The sequence below is a fragment of the Parasteatoda tepidariorum genome, chromosome 5 (assembly GCF_043381705.1).
Source record: "Parasteatoda tepidariorum isolate YZ-2023 chromosome 5, CAS_Ptep_4.0, whole genome shotgun sequence".
NCBI lineage: Eukaryota > Metazoa > Arthropoda > Arachnida > Araneae > Theridiidae > Parasteatoda > Parasteatoda tepidariorum.
Genome location: NC_092208.1, coordinates 6,249,785 through 6,271,220, shown reverse-complemented (window position 1 = coordinate 6,271,220; position 21,436 = coordinate 6,249,785). Strand labels below are relative to the sequence as shown.

The 21,436-nt window shown below is 29.8% G+C and overlaps 1 protein-coding gene across 2 annotated transcripts in view; it reads left to right on the top strand.

The window, feature by feature from the left end:
* LOC107440992 (voltage-dependent calcium channel gamma-1 subunit) overlaps nt 1-18,615 on the top strand; it is a 161,093-nt gene extending 142,478 nt beyond the window's left edge. For both annotated transcript variants that reach the window (XM_016054224.3, XM_016054150.3), the window contains 2 exons: nt 1,158-1,295; nt 5,719-18,615. In XM_016054224.3, coding sequence (XP_015909710.1) covers nt 1,158-1,295; nt 5,719-5,957 — 377 coding nt within the window. In that variant the 3' untranslated portion in view covers nt 5,958-18,615. The remainder of the gene's footprint in view (nt 1-1,157; nt 1,296-5,718) is intronic.
* The last annotated feature ends 2,821 nt before the right edge of the window (nt 18,616-21,436 follow it).

Genomic DNA, 21,436 nt, shown 5'->3' with positions numbered 1-21,436 from the left:
CAAATCCCTAATACAAGATACAAAAACAAAAGTTGTGTTTGTATTTCCTTTCTCTTTTCCTGGACTTTTTTTCAAAACATTAATGCAAAATAAAAGAACAAAAACAGAAGTTGTTTTTGCATTTCGTATTTTTTTTTCCTCTTTTCCTGGACTTTTTTTTCAAAACCATAATACAAAATGCAAGAACAAAAGCAAAAATTGTTTCTGTATTTCGTATTTTTTTCCTCTTTTCCTGGACTTTTTTATCAAAACCCGAATACAAAAACAAAAGTTTTTTTTTTTGTATTTCCTTTCTCTTTTCCTGGACTTTTTTTTTCAAAACCCGAATACAAAAACAAAAGTTTTTTTTTGTATTTCCTTTCTCTTTTCCTGGACTTTTTTTCAAAACATTAATGCAAAATAAAAGAACAAAAACTGAAGTTGTTTTTGCATTTTGTATTTTTTTCCCTCTTTTTCTGGACTTTTTTTTCAAAACCATAATACAAAATACAAGAACAAAAACAAGAGTTGTTTTTGTATTTCGTATTTTTTTTCTCTTTTCCTGGACTTTTTTTTCGAAACCCGAATACAAAAACAAGTTTTTTTTTGTATTTCCTTTCTCTTTTCCTGGACTTTTTTTTCAAAACCTTAATACAAAATACAAGAACAAAAACAAGAGTTGTTTTTGTATTTCGTATTTTTTTTCTCTTTTCCTGGACTTTTTTTTCGAAACCCGAATACAAAAACAAAAGTTTTTTTTTTGTATTTCCTTTCTCTTTTCCTGGACTTTTTTTCCAAACCATAATACAAAATACAAGAACAAAAACAAAAGATGTTTTTGTATTTTGTATTTTTTTTCTCTTTTCCTGGACTTCTTGCAAAACTTGTAGGGTACAGCGAGAGCAATTTTTAGTGTTTTTGTGTCTTTATGACTTCGGGAGCTGGTACCCACTGAGGTTCGGTTGTCATTTTTCGGAAGTCGGTTTTTGTTGTCATTTTTAATATTTTTCATTGTTTTAATTCGTTAAAATTTTCTATTGGTTTGAATTTTCTGACGACATTTTTGCTGCATTTCGCAACTTCCCTTTGGAATTGTAGTATTTAAACGTTTTATACATGATTTTTATTTCTTTTTTAATTAGACTCATCTCTAATTGGTTTAAATGTCTCTCTTTCAGACTATACAAGAACAGAAACAGCCTTCTCTATCATCAGCCTATGCTTAATGTTGATGGGCTTCGGTTTCAGCATTTATACATTCAGGCATCCGAGATACATGTTCAAAAGGCTGGCAGGAGGAGTTCACCTCATTTCCGGTAAGGAAACTTTTTTTCATTCTGCAGATTATCTAGGATAGACTTTGAAAGCGCCAAAAATATTGTTCTCAAACCAATATGCAATCTTTAACTACCTGCAGTCCCTGGGCAAATTACTAGACGCACTATAAGACTCGATGCGAAATCTTAATTATCAGTTTATCTTAATTATCAACTATTATATATTAGGGGAGAGTGAGGTCAATTGTAACAGGGTACGATTGTAGCAGAGAAAAAATTTCGAGTGTCGGGTTCTAGATTTGATTCCTAGGTGGCGCACAAGGTGTATTTAATAAATCTACATGTACACCCTTGCTGGCAACCATTTTTATGTACTTTTGAAAGAGTTACATCACAAAAAATATTTTCACGCTACGCAAGTACTTTTTTTGGTATTAAAATATTATATTGTAACAAAGTAATTTTGTTTAAACAAATAAAAATTATTAACCGAATATGTAAGTGGACACCTTAATTAACATTTCAATAAAAAAAAATTTGTTTTGTTAATTAACTAGCATTGTTTTTAACAAATGAAGCTGAAATGGCGTCTTGGGGACGATTGTAACAATAAGTAAATGGACGATTATAACAGCTGAAAATAAATAATCTTATGTTTACAAACCATTCCTTAACTCTTTAAGAACCACCAGTAGTTTCCTATATCATTTATATTATGTTGCATGTGCATTATTTTATTTGTCACCTTTCACAGCATAAATTAAATTCAAATTTTTAAACCCTTAAAGTTAAAAGTTTAACCCTTTAGGCCTCTGCCCATTATTATTTTCACTCCTACAATATCACTACTATTTTGATCAATAAAAAAATATATCACAACTATGATAATATGTATAATTAACTATGTTTTAGTTGAATTTATGAACTGTTACAATTGACCCCGTAAGTGGGGACAATTGTAAAACGTGCACGACTGTCAAAAATTGTTAATAACTAATATAATAACATTTAAAATAAGGTATTTATTTTTTTTCTAGTAGAGGACAGTCTACTTTACTCGTCTGTCAATTAATACTAATAACATATTGGATTTTTTGTTAGTTAAAAATAGTTAAGTAAAAAATGTTACAATTGACCCCACTCTCCCCTATAGATAAGATATTTAATATATCAGGTATTATATTAGTATATTATAAAAATTAGACCAAATTATAAGACGCACTGTAGTGCTTTAATATTGACATGTTTTGCACGAGTTTATAGGCTATACTTTTATATTTAAACATACATGTAATGGGTTTTTATTCGGGAGATTGTTCATATACTTCCTATTTGTATATATTTTTAACGTATTGCATTACAATGCTAACCAATTCATACACGAACATAAACAAATGCAAACCAGTTTCAGTCTTATAGAAACAGTAAAGTTGTATAGTTTAACCTGATAATTGAGATTTCACGTAGAATCTTTAGTGCTTCTTATAATTCTGCTGATAATCTGCGTTCGTTGAAGTTAAAATGAGGTCTTAGTTAAAACAATATCAACGTTTCTGTAGAGTTATATTTAATTTTATTTTATAACTGCCGTTGAACAGCTGACCCAATTTTCGGTTTACGACTACTGATATTTACCTTGTCATTTTGAACCCAATCCAGAAGACAAGGGAACTCCTGGATCAAGTATGGGGAGAAATTTTGCTTTCGTTCAGGACTTTTTGGTGGAACTAAATCGCATTTGCGGTACATGAAGAGGAAAAGCACGACAACCTCCCACGATTAGCCTGACAACAAGGGGATTCTAACCCATGATCCGTCTGCCACTGAGGATATTTTGCGTCAGCACTGTGGTCGGTGCAACCCGGGTGCGGAATACGTATCGAGCAGTCATCGCTGGTATTCGAACCTGGTTCACCTTATCAGAAGACGAACGCACTATCTCCTGAGCCATCGCGGCTCTGTGGACTTTCGTTAACGAAATGTTATTTATTTATTTTCCGTAAATTCCAAAGTCAATTTAATACAGTATTCTCTCGATGTAAGTTGAAGGGATACTAAAAATCGACGTAGCGAATTTTCGTAATAGTAAGCTCAGAAGTAAATATGTTCTAAGAAGTAGTAAAATATTACTCTAAAGAGTAGAGTCATGACACATACTAATAGATACATATGTAATGATAGTTGACTATAAGTCTAAATGCAGCAATTACAATAGAAAAGAATTGGTTTACAATAAACTTACATTTTGAGTGTTCCGCGAAAAAAATTCGACGTAAAAAATTGAGAAAATACCTTTTGACGTAAGTATTCAAATTAACATTTAGTGGATATATAATGCCGCGGGAAAAAATCTTTTTTGGACCAATCAAGGTTTTCGGGAATATCGAAGTTCGAGATATCGTGAGTATATACTGTACAATCAAAACGTAATTCATAATTAAAAATAATAAACATAATTTTTTCTGAGAGCTAAATTAGTAAATTTATAACGTCAAAAATATAAATAATTCTTAACGAACAATTCGTTGAAAAATTGAATAAAAGTGAATCTAACTTTTAAACTCTAAACGTAAATACTTAAAATTCTTTTTCTCATTTCTTAAACTTATATTTAGTTTTTAAATTAACGTTTTTTTTTAAGAAATAAATTTAGTTTAACTTTCAAATTATCCGGAGCTTAACAAAATAGACTCTCCTAAAAGATTTGTGGTATATTTTATTATAAATTTCGGGATAAAAATGGTGAAGAAATAGAATTTTTTTTTTTTTTACCTCCTTCAAACGATTTTTAGTCTTTGCTAAACGAGTATTCTTTTTTCTTTTTGAAGCAGAATTAATCTCGGTTTTTATGTTTAATTCAAAACTTAATTTAAATTCTGTTAGAGAATAAACGTTTTAATGAAATTCTTTGTTTAAGTTGCGGGGCAACCGTAAATGTAAGAATTTTTCCATGAACTAACATTGGAAAAGAATGTTTAAAAGTGATCTCAAGCTATTATTAAATTTCTCTTTAGTTCCATTTGCTCAAACAATAACATATTTTTAGTTAAATGCAGCGTTTAAATTAATGATATTAACATTAGTTCAGCAAATCGAGCTGAGTTTTCCGCAATCGAGCCATATTTGTTGAGTGACAGTACCCAAAAAATGACCAAAATATCGATATTTTTTTATTGCTTACATCAAAAAATTTAAAAATAGTTATTTTAGATTGCTCTAAATCAGAAATTTGATCAGCATGCAGACTTTAAACTGTTTTTTTTTGTTGCTCATAGATGACAATTTTGTGTTTTGATCTTAATTAAATCCCTAAGGAAATTTTTCTGTTTAAGATAAAGCTTTGAAGTAAACTTTTTTATCTGACGTATAATACACTTATTTAAACGGTGTATGGAATAAGCCTTTTATGAAGTATTACAATTTTCACAGCATGTTATATATACTTAACAGGAATTTTTACCTTTTCTTTTCTACTTTTTTTGCAAAATAATCTATAAAAAAAAATGTTCGAATTGATATATCAACAGATGAATGCACAAAATTGTTAACATGAATATTGTAAGCACTTAGGAAATAAATAATTTGAAAATATGTTGAAATAAAAAAGCGTAAGGATTTAAAAATTTTGAGTTTTTAAATTTTTTTTTTAATTTTAAAGAAAAATTAAACATTTTAATTACTTGTTGAAGATAAATTATTGACTATAAGTTAAATGAGCATGTAAAGCATCCACAAAATGAATGATTATACCCTTATTTTAAAAAAATATTGCAAGGGTACTGTGATCCCTTACGCCAAGCATAAATTCTACCGGCGTTCCGGTTTTTCTCGTGGTTTCCGATAAATTCCTGTGATAATCAAGTTCCCAAGTTCTATTTGCCTAAACAATAACATATTTTTAGTTGAAGGCAGCGTTTAAATTAAGAATATCAATATCTGACCTGCAAATCAATCTGGTTAATCTGCAAAATAGCCAGATTTGTTATGCTTAACAAAGCCAAGCATTATTTCTAACAATGTTCTGGTTTTTCTCTTGGTTTCAATCATATTACCGGGATAATCCACCTCTGAGAACAAAAATATTACTCATTATAGTCAAGTAAATATAATCTATCGTTTCTAGTTTAGGGCTTCTCCAAGCACGGGACTTGTAAGACATGACCATGCAAAAACTGTTTGCAGCCTCTACAAAGATAAATTAAACGATGTTCTGATGGTTTATTGAAATAGACAAGCACTCAACCCCCTTTAAGTCATGCAAATATTTTTTTTTGGAAAAAAATAACAGCATTTGTTTTTCTAAAAGATCGGAAATCAATCAAGTAGAATAACGCAAAACTAAATTCGTTATGGTTAAATAAATTTAAATAAAAAACAACTTTTTATATATATATATATATATCTCTTGTGAAGAAGTTGATTACAATTAAACATTTAAAAACCAATTATTGCTTTCTTTCAGCTGCCGCTACTCTCATCGTAGTTGAGGTTGTCATCAACTCAGTGGCTTACGAAGAGCGTTTCTTGTCTGACAGACATCCAAAAGGGGCTGTTTGGTCTTATGGCTATTCATTCGTCCTCGCCTGGATCACTTTCGTCATTCTCGTTATCAGTGGTCTCACCTTCTTAATTTGCTCCAGGAAAAGAAAGGGGATACCAGGAACTGGAGACGACACTCCAAATATTTTGGGAAGAATGTGAAAAATGTATTGAATTGTCATTGAAACTTGCGCATATGGAGTCAGTTCTGGGCATTGAGGATTGTTTGCATTGGAAACTCGTAATGTGTGTTAAAGTCTAGTAGTACTGTTGTTTTGATGTGGCACAGAAACCTTTGAACCTTGCAATGATGGATTTTGTATGGCACCGAAACCTCTGAACCATGCAATGATGGTTTTAGTATGACACCGAAACTTCTGAACCTTGCAATTACGGTTTCGGTGTGGCACCGAAACCTTTGAACCTCGCGATGGTTTTGGTGTGGCACAGAAATCTCTGAACCTTGCAATGATGGTTTTGGTGAGGCACCGAAACCTTTGAACCTCGCAATAATGAATTTGGTGCGGCACTGAAACTTTTAAACTTTGCAATAATTTATCGCACTTTTATTGTATTGATTTCAAATAAGAGAAGCCTACCAGTACAATGCAATTTGCTTTGCACATAGATGAAAACATTAAAAAACGTACTACGTACTTAGAAAGCTTATTGCTTAAGAAGGCATGATGCCTCTATCACGTTCATGTACTCATTCGTTTTTATGTAACGAATTTATACATAATGAATTCGGTTTTATACAGCGAATGGTATACGGAACGAAAAGTTTTAATGGAGTTATGGTGTATGTGAATATTTTAATAAACTGCACTCTGAAAGCACTTTCATTCGATAACTTTTCGAAATGAAACAATGTTTGTAAGTTGTTCAACTTTGATCTCTTGTGAACGAGAGTTATTCGAGCAAGTTATCTTAGATGTTGAGAAAAACTACTAAGGTAAAAACTATTCTCTAATGACAAGTTAATTAGATTATATTCAGTGTGCCAATATGCCACAACTGAAATCTTTCTAGCACATAACATTGGTTTTAAAAGGTTTAATTCCGATTTTCAATTAAATTATTCTTTTCTACACCGTGGAAAAAAGTATGGTCAAAAGTACCAGAATATGGTAACATTTACCGTGTTTCTGGCTCCATGGGAACATTGAAAAGCTTGTTAATTTCTACCAAAGCGGTATGGTAAAATTAACAATGTAACTTATGATGTTTTGTGCTGAGTAATTATTTTCTACTGCAGGTAGAGATAAGTAGTAAGGTAAGGTAGTTAGTAGGATAAGCAGACTTGGATCTATGCCGCAGTTTATTGCTATCTCGAATAATTATTTATTTTGCGTACATCCCTTGTTTTTGTGATAAATGTTTTGTTTACTAACTGAGTTTAAATCATTTAAATGAAAGGGTAAGACGATCGTCCCATGTTTATTGTGTATTTATACAAAACCAATGACTTTCAAAACCACGCGATCAGCATGGTGTCAAAATTTGTAGGTGGTGCATAAATATTATTTTTAAAAAAAAACTTTTCGTTTTCAATAATGCGTTGGTTTTTTAAAAAAATATTATCCTCAAATTTTGAAACTTAATTTCTCTCAGAAGAAATGTTTACAAATTTCGTAAATAATTTGAACTTCTCTCTACCTGTGATAAAACTAACACTAAACATACCAACACTTAATCTATACTAATTTCTGCCATAGCCGGTCAAATTACCGTATTTTATGTTTCTTGATTGAATGAATGAAATATGGATGTTAGGAAGGAAATAAGCTCAGAAAACTTAATTATTATAATTTAAAAAAATTGTATATTGACAATTTTAATATATTACAAACACAAAGAATAAGAATTTTTTTTTAGTTCAATGCTCAGCACATTTTTTACATATACAGGGTGTTTACATTGTACATTTTCAGCAAACATATTTCTTCTAATTATTCTTATAATTGTAAGAATATATACGAATTATAATTCTTATAACAGGGCTCGAAAAAACTCAAAAATTTTACCCGTCCCCGAGGACGGCTTGTCCAACAATGTACCCGTCCTCCTTTGAAACTAACCCGTCGGTTTTAAATAAATAAAAATATAATTTTCTCTTATTTATTACTAACATTTATATAAATTGCACAATGAATTAGTAGTTACTAGGATTACAAATACTAGGATTGCATTATACAGTAATAAAAGGAATACTAATAATTACTAATAGGAACCTAGTATTTCTTTTATAAAATAATTTATTTCTTTTATGAAATAATTTTTTTCTTTTATGAAATAATTTAAATGAAAAATGCCAAGTTATCTGGAATGTCAATTTATCCGAGGGTGCTGCCGTTTTTAAATGAATCAAATATGACGTTTGCCAGTTCCACAATCAAGCTAATGATTTACAGAGGTTTCTGCACAGAAATCTGAAAGGGGTTTTCCATGTAGGTAGATGTTCATAATTGCGTTTAATGCTTCTTGTTTAAGACCAGTACGTAATGTTTTTTTTTGTAAGTCCATTGCTGAAAAGTCCCTTTCAATTGCTGCAGTACGGGAGACAGAGAAAACATCAATTCCACCATGCGCAGTATGTTGCTGTATTTCTAGATTAGAGGGTCATTTTAGAAGTGAGGCGCTAAACTCTTGTAAGATAACAAAAATTGAAAATGTATCACCAACTTTAACGGGAAAATGGCCGTCCGCGCGGACGTCGGATTCGAGAAATTCGTTGTCCGCGGGGAATTTTTGACCGCCGAGGACGGGTGGTTTTTCGAGCCCTGTCTTATAATTAATATTATTTCTTCTAAGAACTTGCGCTGTCTTGATTGTTTCGACATTTTTCTGGGTAAAATCTAACAATTAGTTAGAACTGAAGTAAAGCTATCAAAATAAAGTATAAGCTACTTACCAAAACATTCAGTTTTTGTCACTTTTTCTGACAAAAATGTCAATCTAAAATTTTAGGAACTTTATAGAAATTTAAATTTTAAATTTAAATTTCTGATGAAACTAACTGCGCAACAGTCTTTGCAGAAATGTGCGCAACTAATAGAATGCAATACGTTGAACATGCCTTACATCGTCATTTCTGATCCAATAACCTTATAAAGCATCAAATTGCTCTCCCGGTCAAGTGACCAGTTGTGGTAGAAATATGTATACGATAAGTATTATTCAAAGCAAAAGAAAAGAATAATAATAGAATATTAACTGTATATAATTGTTAGAAAAAGTCATGAAGTCAAATGTGCAAAAACGACAAGATGATAAGCGCATTTTCGATACAAAAGTTCTTAAACGGTCATTAACCGATTATGGTAGGTTTAGTGTGAAGAAATACTGCTAAAGATTTTAAACCTCTCTCTTGCCCTCATAAAATTATTAAAATTTCATGAGGTGAAAAAAAAATTTAAATTTTAATATTACTTAAATATTTTTACCTTTTCTATTTCGAACAAAACTACTAAATATAATATTTCAATAATATAATTTTAATAAGGACGCGTTAGATCATTTTTTTCATACAAATTTTTCTTAAATATATTAAAATATTAATAACATTTCCTTCTAATTCACTTATTATTCGTATAATTTGTTTATGCATAAGCGTGGTGTTTTTAAGATTTCATATCATTAAAATACTAACTTGAAAAAAATCCCGAAGAGGAAGAAAAACTTTTGTAAGTTATATACTTAGAGGTTAAACAACTTTTTCAACAAATAAGACTTCATTAGATAATATTCAGTAACTTCATAAAAATAAATCCAGCTTTTTTTTCTGTAATAATTATGCATCCACGCCTTACCGTAATATTTAAACTACGAAGTTTTCTTTAATTTTTAACGTTTGAAGAGCTGTTGTTATATTTATTTATGGTGCTTTTCATTTTAATACTAAGCTGTTGTGGTGCTTTTTTACTTTAAGGAAATATGGAACAGAAAAATAAGTGAAGTGTTAAGGATATTAAACTTTATATAAAACGGTAGCTAAAAAAGGTGTTAAAGTTTCAGATTGAGCTAGACTGTATAAATGATAATCTTTAAAAAAAAAATTTGACCATTTTAAGATATGTTAAGTATTTAGTGAAAGAAATTATAAGTTCTTTTTTTAATTAATGATATCAAACATTTTTTTTTTACTTAAGAGTTTTGAGAATTTTTAGAATGAGAAAATAATTGCGTATTAATCATAAAAGGTTAAGGTGTAAAAAAAGTCGAAACTCCTCTTATAAAGTGTACGATATAATTACCCATTGTTTGTTATTAAAAATAACACGATTTGGTAGTTTAATATCTTACGTTTCTGATATTTAACTTATAAGTATCCCATGCAATCGGAATTTGCTTGTTCTGTTAAAATTAATCATATCCATGAAAATGAAACTTAGTTGCTATGAATTGCAGTATAATTTTGATTAAATGTTTTTAAATGATCGAATTAAACCAGATATGGTAAAATTATAAAGGGTTTGCGATGAATTAGGTTCTGCACTTTATCGTTGATCACGTGACTCAAGTGCGGAGATTTTATTCCGAATGGTTTGAAAAGTACTTGAAGAATGGGATATTTGCAAGTGACGTAGCGTCGGTATCTCGATCCTGATTGGTTGCTGAAGCGTGTTTACGTCAACAACTGTTCTTTTCAGTCTATTTCGAGTAAGACAAGCCCGCCCACCTCGAGTAAGACCGTTTCGCAAAGATTTCAATTTTCTTTTCTCTTTATATTTCTAGTTTTACACAAAGACAGACACTATAGGCCATGCAGAAGAAAAAGAAAATAATTGTGCATCGAAGTTGCCAGGTACATTAAATAAAAATACACCAGGGTTACAATAAAATTCATAAACAAGTAATAAATGTAATTTAGGTAAGTAAAAGACGTAGACTAGAAATAATTTTACTTCAACAAATTCGATGTGCAGTACGGCACTGTATTTAATTAGCTTCACTTTAACATTTTAACCTGTGTGGAGAAACTTACCTGAACTTTAGAACGCCATTTTTTTTCAAACGATCAGCTGACGTCATAGGTCATATGTGTGGGTATATGTGTTCTTCTTGAAGTGCAAGCACACTATTATGTATGTTGTTGTGCACCTATTTATGTGATGGGATTTTAATATGGTAGTTCTAGAAATTTGAACGTCAGACTGAGGATCATGTAGATCATGGGTTTCCAACTGGCGGCCCGGGGGCCGCATCCGGAACGTGAAGCCTTTTTTGTGGCCCGCGAACTAAAATATATTAGTTGTCATTTTTTTGCGGACAATTTTTGTAAAAAATCTATATGGGTTTAAAATACTTTTCTCGTTAATAAAAACCTAATTTCTTCGTTTCTGGGAAATTTTAACATACCAACGGGGCAAAAAAATTTATTTTTCAGGTTTTGCATCCTAGGAAATATTTATTCAAATACAAAAATAATCGTGTATGTTGCTCTTTATTATTACATTTTTTAAAAAAATTATAATTAGCATGTGTGCATCAGAAAATTTAACTTTTTCTCCGATTTAACTTTTTGAAACCTCTCATTTTTGACGAAAATATTTACACACACATTTGTAAATTTTAAATGTAAGTCCGGTGGTTGCAACAGACAAACCTCAATTTTCTCATAGAATATTTTGTGTGCTACTATGTAAGTTTGAATACCTTAACAATTAGATATCTGTTGCACATTAATTGTTTAATACATTGGTGCACATTAAAGTTATTGTAGCCCGAATTTTTATTATTTATTTAATATTTTTAAAAATATTATTATTAACAATTAAATATTTTCAAAAACTACTTCTTATTTTAATTTGTAATTCAATACTTTTGTTTTGTACAACTTGGTAAAACTCTGACAGTAATATTTAATGTTCCTTCAAACATAAAAGAGTCCTATATAAAATTTTGATAAAGTTGTGGCCCGCTATTTGACTATTGTTTTTAATTGCGGCCCCCGGCCTCATGTAAGTTGGAAACCCTTGATGTAGATGAAATAAGATGATTGTAGAAACGTTGGCGCTTTAATATTTACACTCTTGGCGACTTAATATGGTGTCAAAGAAAGACTTTTTTTAGATGGTCGCCAGCTGTTTTTTCGCCAAATGCACTTAAGCATTTAATCTCTTCATCTGTTCCAGAAACAACTGGTACTTCTCCAGTGCTTTCATGCAATAAGATCTGCGAAATTAAATAACTTAGTAAAATGAATTTATGTTGAATAATTAACTAAGTCTAAATTTTGAAAAATATTTTTTTTTATATAAAACAAAACGCCTTTTAAATGTTAAAAGTCCCACAAAGCTTTCGATTAGAAATTAAGGAGAACAAATTTTATCCTGCATATTCTGGGAAATCGAGAAACTGTACGATATTTTTGATCAATCTGATTGTTTCATCAACAATGTTCTAAAAACTTCATCTTAATTCTGAATTTTTTCATTTAAGATTTGAAAATTTCCTCGTAGTTTTGTAAAATCAGAAACTTTTTATCGTAGTTCTGAAAACTTTATTGTAGTTCTGAAAATTTTATCATACATGAAAAAATTCATAGTTTGTTATAACTCAGCTGTTTAAAATGAACTGGTTTTTACCATTCATGTTCTTGAAAACGTACTGCACTTAAAAGTAGTCATTATACGTTGCACGTGCCTTCTTACAATAACAAAACATCACATTATACGGTGTTATTATACATATTTTTTACTATTTTAATTATTCATGTGAATCATTTCAAATTATTTTCAAGTGATAAATGTTTGTATTCTTAGGATATCATTTAATGTAAAAAGCCCATTTTACATCCCGTGTGGACTGTTATAGATTTTAAATATTTTATACGTAAGGTAGAAAAACGTTTAAAATTGTCATCTAGATTTTAGAAATAACCTTAATGTTGATTAAAATGACTCAAGTTTTCAATCGTACAGAGCATTTATGTATAAAGGTGTATTTTTCGGTATTTATTGCATTTGTATTCATGTGAAATATTAAGTAATATATGTTTTTAAATATTAAAAAAAAAATTTATAAATTTGTAATATCAGCTTCAAAAATTTATTAATTGATAAACAAAAACAAATCTATGTAGTATTAAAAATCAATTCCCGGATAGTTAATCGTGTACATAATTGATTACCTCTTTTTATTATCTATTTAATTATTTACTTGTTTTTTGAACTTCTAAAACACAATAGTGATAATTCTAGTAGATGTTTTAAATGCATCGCGTCTGTTTAAAACTGTATTTTACTTATGCAATTTGTAAACTTTGAAAATTCTCGAACTTTTCTGTACTGAGCATTTATTTATTATACACTTTTATTAAATTTTTGAACAACAATAGTTGCATTTCAAATCAATGTTTTAAATACACCGCATGCATTTAAAACTATATTTTCTCAATACAATTTACAGCTGTCACGTGACAGTCACGGTCGCTTTAAGAAAAACCTACTAATTACGCAGTAAAAGAGGTGTATTTTGAGCTTTGAAAAAATATTTTTTCATTAGTAGTATTCAAGTTTTATGTTAATACTTCGAAGCATTATTCATCTAAATACTATTTTATTCAATACAATACCATCCGCATATAAATAAACCAAAATAGTAAGAAAAACGTATGCAGTGTTAGATAAGATAACAAACATTAAGAAAATAATTAAGATCTATAATTTCCATTGGAATTCTGTATTAACATATTGTCATAGTTATTATTATAATCAATTGTAATAATTATTATTGTCATAATTAATATATTTAATTGTCACTAGTAAAATTAATTGTCATTATTATAATTGATTGTCATTATTATAATTTATTGTCATAATTATTATTATAATTATTGTCATAACTATTATAATTATTGTCATAATTTTTATCATCATAATTAATTGTCATAATTATTATGTAAAAATATATTGAATAACTGTTACGATGAAAAGAGATCTGATAATTTTATCTATTTATGTATTTTTTGACAGAGAAAAATTTCATTTGAATCTGTACAGAATATTTTTATAGAGCTCAATTATGTTATGGATTGTATGTTATAGATAAATAGATATACAATTAATGTGTAACAATGACAATAAGTATCAAGCGATGCAATAGACCTTAAAATAAGTTTTCTGACTTTATTCTACTTTGAATCATGGTTATATATTTGTGCATGTTCTCATGAATTCGTCGTGAAGTACAAATCTGTATATGGGTGATTCTCCAAAAACCTAACACACCAAAGAAAATATTACAAGATTGGCTATAGGTGGAAAGCCGTTATTTTTTATCCCATACATTTCCAAGCATATGAAAAAGATTATTCACTTACAATTTTTTAAACAAAATTTAAAATTACCTGAAAGTCACTCTCCTTTCTTGCCCCTTACTTTTTTTACACTCTCCTGCCTCAGGGAATTTTTATATTATTCTAGGGAGTTAAATAGAGAATTTTTAGTCTTGTTTCTGCAACACTGTTTATTCCCAAATTAATTTAACACTTTAAAGATCTAATTCACACATTTTTAATATGAATGACAAAAATTAAAAAAAAAAAAATACGTAATTACAATGTATAATAGTGTGATGATTTTAATAGAACTTTTTTAGAGCCGTGTGGTTACAGAAGATAGAACGTTCGCAGTCCAATGAGGTGAACCGGGTTCGAATCCCAGCGATGGTTGGTCAATTCGAATTCCACCTCTGGCTCGCACCGACCACAGTGCTGACGTAAAATATCCTCGAATTATGGGTTAGAGTTCATTTGCCGTCAAGCTAACCATGGCAGTCAGATTTTCGTAGTTTGCCTCTCCATGTAACGCAAATGCGAGTTAGTTCCATGAAAAATTATTAAATAATTATTATTAATTAATAAATTTATTATTATTAATCAATTTAAAAAAGTAATTAATCATTACTTAATTATTATATATTATTATTAATAATTAATAGCTCATTATTATTAATTTATTATTTGATTATTCTTTAATTATTATTATTTAACTATGATTTAATTATTATTGAGTATTTATCTCGCATTAAGTACCTTATGATAATTAAGTATGAACTTGTAAATTTTTTTTAAAACAAACTTTTAGTTTTTAATAATCTGTGGTTTCATATTTCTGGAGAATCACCCATTTACATGAATTCTTGAACTTTATCTTGAATGAAAATCTTCACTGCAAGTTTTCAAGGTGAACTTCTTGTATTACTTTCAGTTTTACTTCGTCAAAAAAATATTTCACATAAAATTAATGTAGACCTTGCATCTCCATCTATAAATTGACATTTTATTAAATGACATTTATATAAAATTTTATTACGATAACGCAAATGAATATACACTTATTTTTTTAATTTTAAATTTTTGATGACCTTTAAATTTTAATTCGTATTTTAACGTCAAACTGGCTAGTTTTTAAAGAATACGCGAATATCAAATATTTTACTCAACTATAAGATATGTAATTTAATAAAATCTTAAACGATAAGTGTATAATGTACTTGGCAATGTAGGAAATAGCTGCAATGCTTGGCGTTTCTGGGCATAGTATGAAATATGAGAATTGATATATGCTTAACCTAGGCATTGCATACAATGACAAATAGTTTTGGGCAATGTAGGAAATCTAAGAATTATTTTATTCCTGAGACATTTCATACAATGTTTTGTATCCAGTTACAAATAATCTTTTGATAAAGTATGAAATATGAAAATTATTTACAACGCATTATTTAATACAGCGCATAATTTTGTTATTTGCTTTTGTTTAAACAATGTTAAGGAATTAACGTGTTTGTGTTCGGTTACTTATTAGATAGAGTACGACAGAGCTTTTTGGCACTGTCTGGGTTCTAATCCGAGACTTTTGTAAAAGTGGTCTGGTGCTACAACCACCATGGAAGAAGGTGTACTCCTCGCGACTAGAGTTAGGAAGCTTTACGCATGACCCAAGTCAAATTTTTTGATGGTTTTCTATTGATGGACCAACATAATCCTGATGGTATCCATCAATAATTCCATCATGAACCATTGTATTTCTTGATGGTAACCAACAAAAATAACCACCACCCCAATGTAGGAATTCGGACTGATTCATGATGGTCTAACATAAGAATAGCAACTTGTTTTGATGGTTCGTTCATGGTGAACCATCAGAAATTTCCATCATAGTTTCTTAGAAATCAAATGATGGAACGATTATGAGCAACCATCACCCTAATGTAGGAATTCGGACTGATTTATATTGGTCCAACATAAGAAAAAAAAACAAATTTTTTTTGAGGATATGTTCCTGTGAACCAACAAGAATTTCCATTAAACCATCATGGAAATGTACAGTTGGAACCATCACGGACCATCACAGATCATCATGAATTGTTGGTTCATGAGAATCAAACTTCCCTTGATGGTTAACCATCATAGTATTAAAGTAGCAATTTTCATCATGGAATGATGGAAGTTTGTTGGCATATCAAACATCATGAACCCATAATATAAAATGTTAAATGATCGAGACCATCAAATGATTTTGGACCATCATGAATCGCACTGAAACCAACATAAACCATCATGAATCGCACTGAAACCAACATAAGCCATCATGAATCGCACTGAAACCAACATAAACCATCATGAATCGCACTGAAACCAACATAATCCATCATGAATCGCACTGAAACCAACATAAACCATCAAAATAATTTGATGGGACCATGAAGAATTTTAACTTGGGTAACCATATAAATTAACGGTTCACTCTTTTTATTTTGCTAAAATTCGTTATGATTACCAGTTCTGTTTTTTTTTTTTTTTTTTGTGTCTAAGTTAACAATCAATTTATTCGTTTCAGTTAAGTGTATTGGGCTTTTTTCTCCAAGAAGGGTGCTTGTCTTATAATCTAACTGCCAATGTTTCGAATATTACTGAGAGTGCATTGTAATTGTATACCATTTCTAGGCTAACTGTTAAATCATTTATTACCGGTGGATTTTGTACACTGAATGTAATGCCGGATTTCCTACTTTGCCAATTACACATACAGAAAAACACCTTTTAAGCATCGCGATTAAACGCACAGTTCAGTTGTTTAAATACTATGATTGTACAAACTATATGTGCATCTAATTTTTATAGTGCATATCTCTATTATGGTAGACCGTATGTTTAGCTAAACACTATATCTTAATCTGTGAATTATATAAGATATCCTTGTAGTATAGCAATAAATGGTATAGCAGTAGATTAAAAAAATCTGAACATCTTTACTGTGTCAACTATTATAGCTTCTTGTACGTATTCGTTATTTTCAACAGCAAGGCTTAATTGGAGTTATAGATTATACAGTCACTGGACAAATTATTATTAAACGCACTATAAGATTCTATGTAAAATCTTAATTATCAGCTGATACAATACAGCTTTATTGTTTTTAAGCGTCTGAAACCGGTTGGCACTTGTTTATGTGTGTGTATCCATTGGCTAACATTGTAACGCAATACGTTAAAAATAAATACAAATAGGAAGTATTTAAAAAATCTACTGAATAATAACTCATTACATGTATGTTTAAATATAAAAGTATTGCATATTAACTCGTGCAAAACATATAATTATTAAAACACAACAGTGCGTCTAATAAATTCGTCTAATTATTATAATATACTAATATAATACCTGGTATATAAAATATTCTATATATATATATAATATATTGTCTAATTTATTCAATAGACAAATTTATATTATATATCGTCTAAATTAAATCCTCATTGTTTGTTTTGTAAAAGTATTGATATTTTTTTATAAACCCCCCAGTTTGTGTTTGATAATATATGTTTTATTCTATTATTTATTCTATACTTTTTTTTGCCATCGTTTCAGCAGATATCGTGTGAATTTAAAGGGGCCTTTTCCCTCCCTGCCTTTAGAGGAGTTTCAACGGAGTCTAAACTTGTTAAAACACGTCTTTCGTCATCTTTATTTAACTTTCGTGTGTTCGTTGAGAGGTTTTTTAACCTTTTGTTTACGGCACTAATCATCCATTCTTGTCCTAATTAGACTCCCAGATAGCAAAATAAGGTTTATATCCTGCAACCAAAAACCTTTTAATGCAAACCTAAAAAGGTTTGTAATGCGGTTTACGTGTAAACCTTCTAACCTTAAAACGAGATCTGTGACAATTTGCTCTGTTCTACGCACATTACCCTAATCCAAAACCTTGGAAAACAATCTTTTACATAAAAACCTTAAATCGAGGTTGACTTAAGGTTTTCAAGTGTGGAAAAAGTCCTTGAATAAAGCTAGTCTTAAGGTGAAAATAATCTTAAATCTTACATGCTTTCTGGGACTATATTTGTTTCTGAACCATTTTGACGCAATTTTTCTCACTTATAAAAGCCCTTTATGTAAAACTTTTACTCTAAGTCTGTTAAGACGAGGCTTTTTTTTTTTCAAATGCTTTGCAGCTAAACGATATTCTCCCATCTTTAATAGAAAGTCGGAAAAAAATTAACTCTAATTCCAAAATGGCGAGGGAAAAAGGCTTAAATTAATAAACTGTTAGTGTTTTTTTTTATGGAACTATCATTTATGTTTAATTAAATTAACAACGAGATAAGTTCTAAACAAAAACTGCTTTAATGCATATTTGAATGTTTACTTTACTATTATTTGTAACATTTCATAAAAATAGTAAAAGGGAAAAAAACTGATTTGTTGTTTGAGTAAATTATTTTTCTGAAACTTGTGATATATCTATAAAAATGCACTGTTTCCATTCATACTGATGTTTTAATTGAATAAAGATTGTTATTTACTTTACTGATTTGTGTTTTAATTTATGAGAATTTAGTTAAAAAACAACAGATAATTATGTTTTTAATCATAGAAAGGGCTTTATTAATTAAAATGGACCAGGTGGGATACGTTAATCTTAGAAGACTTTGTATTTTTAAACAAAAATTCATGGTTGTGCTACAGTTTTAAGCTTTTATTAAAATATAAATTAAGTATTATGAGTGCGTAATAACGCTTATGATTCTATGTTACTCTATAATGAGAGAATTTTATCTTTATTCAACGTCAATTTAATAATGCTTGTCTCTTATATTAGACGTTACCATGACGACTGATCCCTTTTTATTAACATATCTCGAAGAATAAGGTTTTAATATTTTTTTCCTTTGGGTTTGAAAGCTTTGAATTACTTGGTTACTTTTAAAAAATTTTATTTTTTAATTTCAGAAGCAAGTGATTAAAGTAAGTAATAAAAGGAAAGTAAACAACTGGGTGAGTCATAGAATCAAATTATAAAAAAGTGATAATAATAGTGATTACTTATAAAAAGTATTAGTGATAACTTATTTAAAAGTGATAAAAAAAAGGATAATTAAAGTGGAACTTTTCAAACTACAAATTTTAATTACTTCGTGGTTTATAATTATTTTGCAATTAGTTGTTCAATTCGAACTAATTCGTAGCATCAATAAATCACAATTTTAGAAATCATTACAAACCGTTTTCAAGCAGAAAATTAGCAAACGATTCGGAAGACCTGTCATTTAGAGAATAGTTTTCTCAAACTGTTGTTTTCTTTTGAATCGTGTGTTAGACATAATCACATATATCAAGTTTATATCATATATCAAGGCATTTGGAAGATATGGTAATGTATCAAGATAAAGGCATACGCTAAGCTTTTAGTTTTTCAAGAAAGTGATTAATGAAAGAAAATAAGTATTATGATAAGTAATTCATTATATCGAGAGTATCTTAGTTTTTAAAATTGTTCTAATATAGGAAATTAAAGAAATAATTTGGAAAAGTTTGCCATTTTTGGAATCTTTTGCTCTATCTGTTGTGTTATTCTGAATCTTTTTCTTAGACGCATCCAGAAAGCATGAAGTATCAAGACAAAAAGGTGTATCAAGTTAATATCAGACTGTAATCAAGACTCTTATATATGTCATGATAATTTGACATATCGAGACAATGACAGGTGTATAAAATGAAAGGCAGGAAGTGCTCAGAACAATGACGCACGTCACAGAACAGTTTATGTCTGAATGACGACGATAATTTTATGTGGTTCGTTTTATAGGCGGTTAGGCATTATTTTATAATTAACTATTAAATTTTAATTCGTTAAATAAAACTGTTCGTTAATTAAAACAAATGGTAATATTTTAAAGTGTGAGGGTTGTTCGTTCAATTTTGATTATACTTTCAAAATATATAGCAGTTATGAAACTTCTTGCTACTGATCATACTAAATTTTTTTTCGGTCGGAATGCATTTCGGTATACCCCACAATATTTTTTTTCATTTTTTTTTTAGGTTCAGTGCACTACTGACCGGTATACCCTGAACTGATGTTTTTTAATGGTTCAGTGCAACTGCCAGGTATACATTTACCCGGTACTCCTCCGAACACTGATGTTTCTCCTAACCTATCCTCAGGAGATATTAATTATCGGACAAATATAATAAAATCAATGTAATATCAAATTGGATATAACAAATATTTCGAACACTCACAAAAGCGACCATGTGAATGTTGACATTTACCGGTGAAAGCCGACATTCGATCATTCACTGTAACATAGATATAATTTTCAATAATTTAATTGGAATATTTTTTTTAAAATTGTAATTTGAAACAAGCGGTTATTTAATTGATCGTTGCTGAATAAAATTACTTCTCTTTTTTTTTATTCCTTTCGTGCCACACACTTTTTTTTAAAAAATACATATGGTTATTTTTAGAAGCCAGATAATGGTGTAATTTGTTACAATTAACATACAAAAGAGTTGCGATTACTCAGAGGATAGAGCGTTCGCCTTCCAATGCGGTAACCCGGGTTCGAATCCCAGCGATGTCTGGTCGATACGAATCCGCGTCTGGCATACACCAACCACAGTGCTGACGTGAAATATCAGCAGTGGTAGACGGATCACGGATTAGAATCTCCTTGCCGTCAAGATAACCGTGGGAGGTTCTTCGTGGAGGTTCCTCTCCATGGAACGTAATGCGGGCAAGTTCCAACAAAAAAGTCCTCCACGAAGATCAATTTTCTCCAATACTTGATCCATGAGTTCCCTTGTCTTCTGGATTGGGTTCAAAATTACAAGGCTACGGAGTTTAACATTAGTAGTCTTAAACCCAAAAAATTGGGTCGGCTGTTCACGACGGTTATGAAAAAAAAAGATTAACATACTAGCAAAATGCACTTACATAAAATTATACTACTACTACTACTACTAATAATAATAATAATGTATACTAGGAGGCTCCGCCCCCTGCTCGCTAACGCTCGCCAACCCCCGAGAATTGCTACGCAATCCTATGTGGTTCACGCCGTGAACCATGACTCGCTGCTCTCGCTCGCCAATGAACACAATGCTCTAGCACAAAGACATAGTATATTATCATCAAAGACATAGTATTGTACTTATGTAGAAGAATTCTATCAGTGTTCTTATTGGCTTTTAAAAAAGTATATTAGCTATTTAGATTGCACATGGTTAAAAAATCAAAACATTAGCTAAATGAGAAACATATTAGCAAAATAAATTATCAAATATTGCAGTTACTCACCTAAATTCAACTAAATGTGTATAATAAATTAGTTAATGCTAGAAA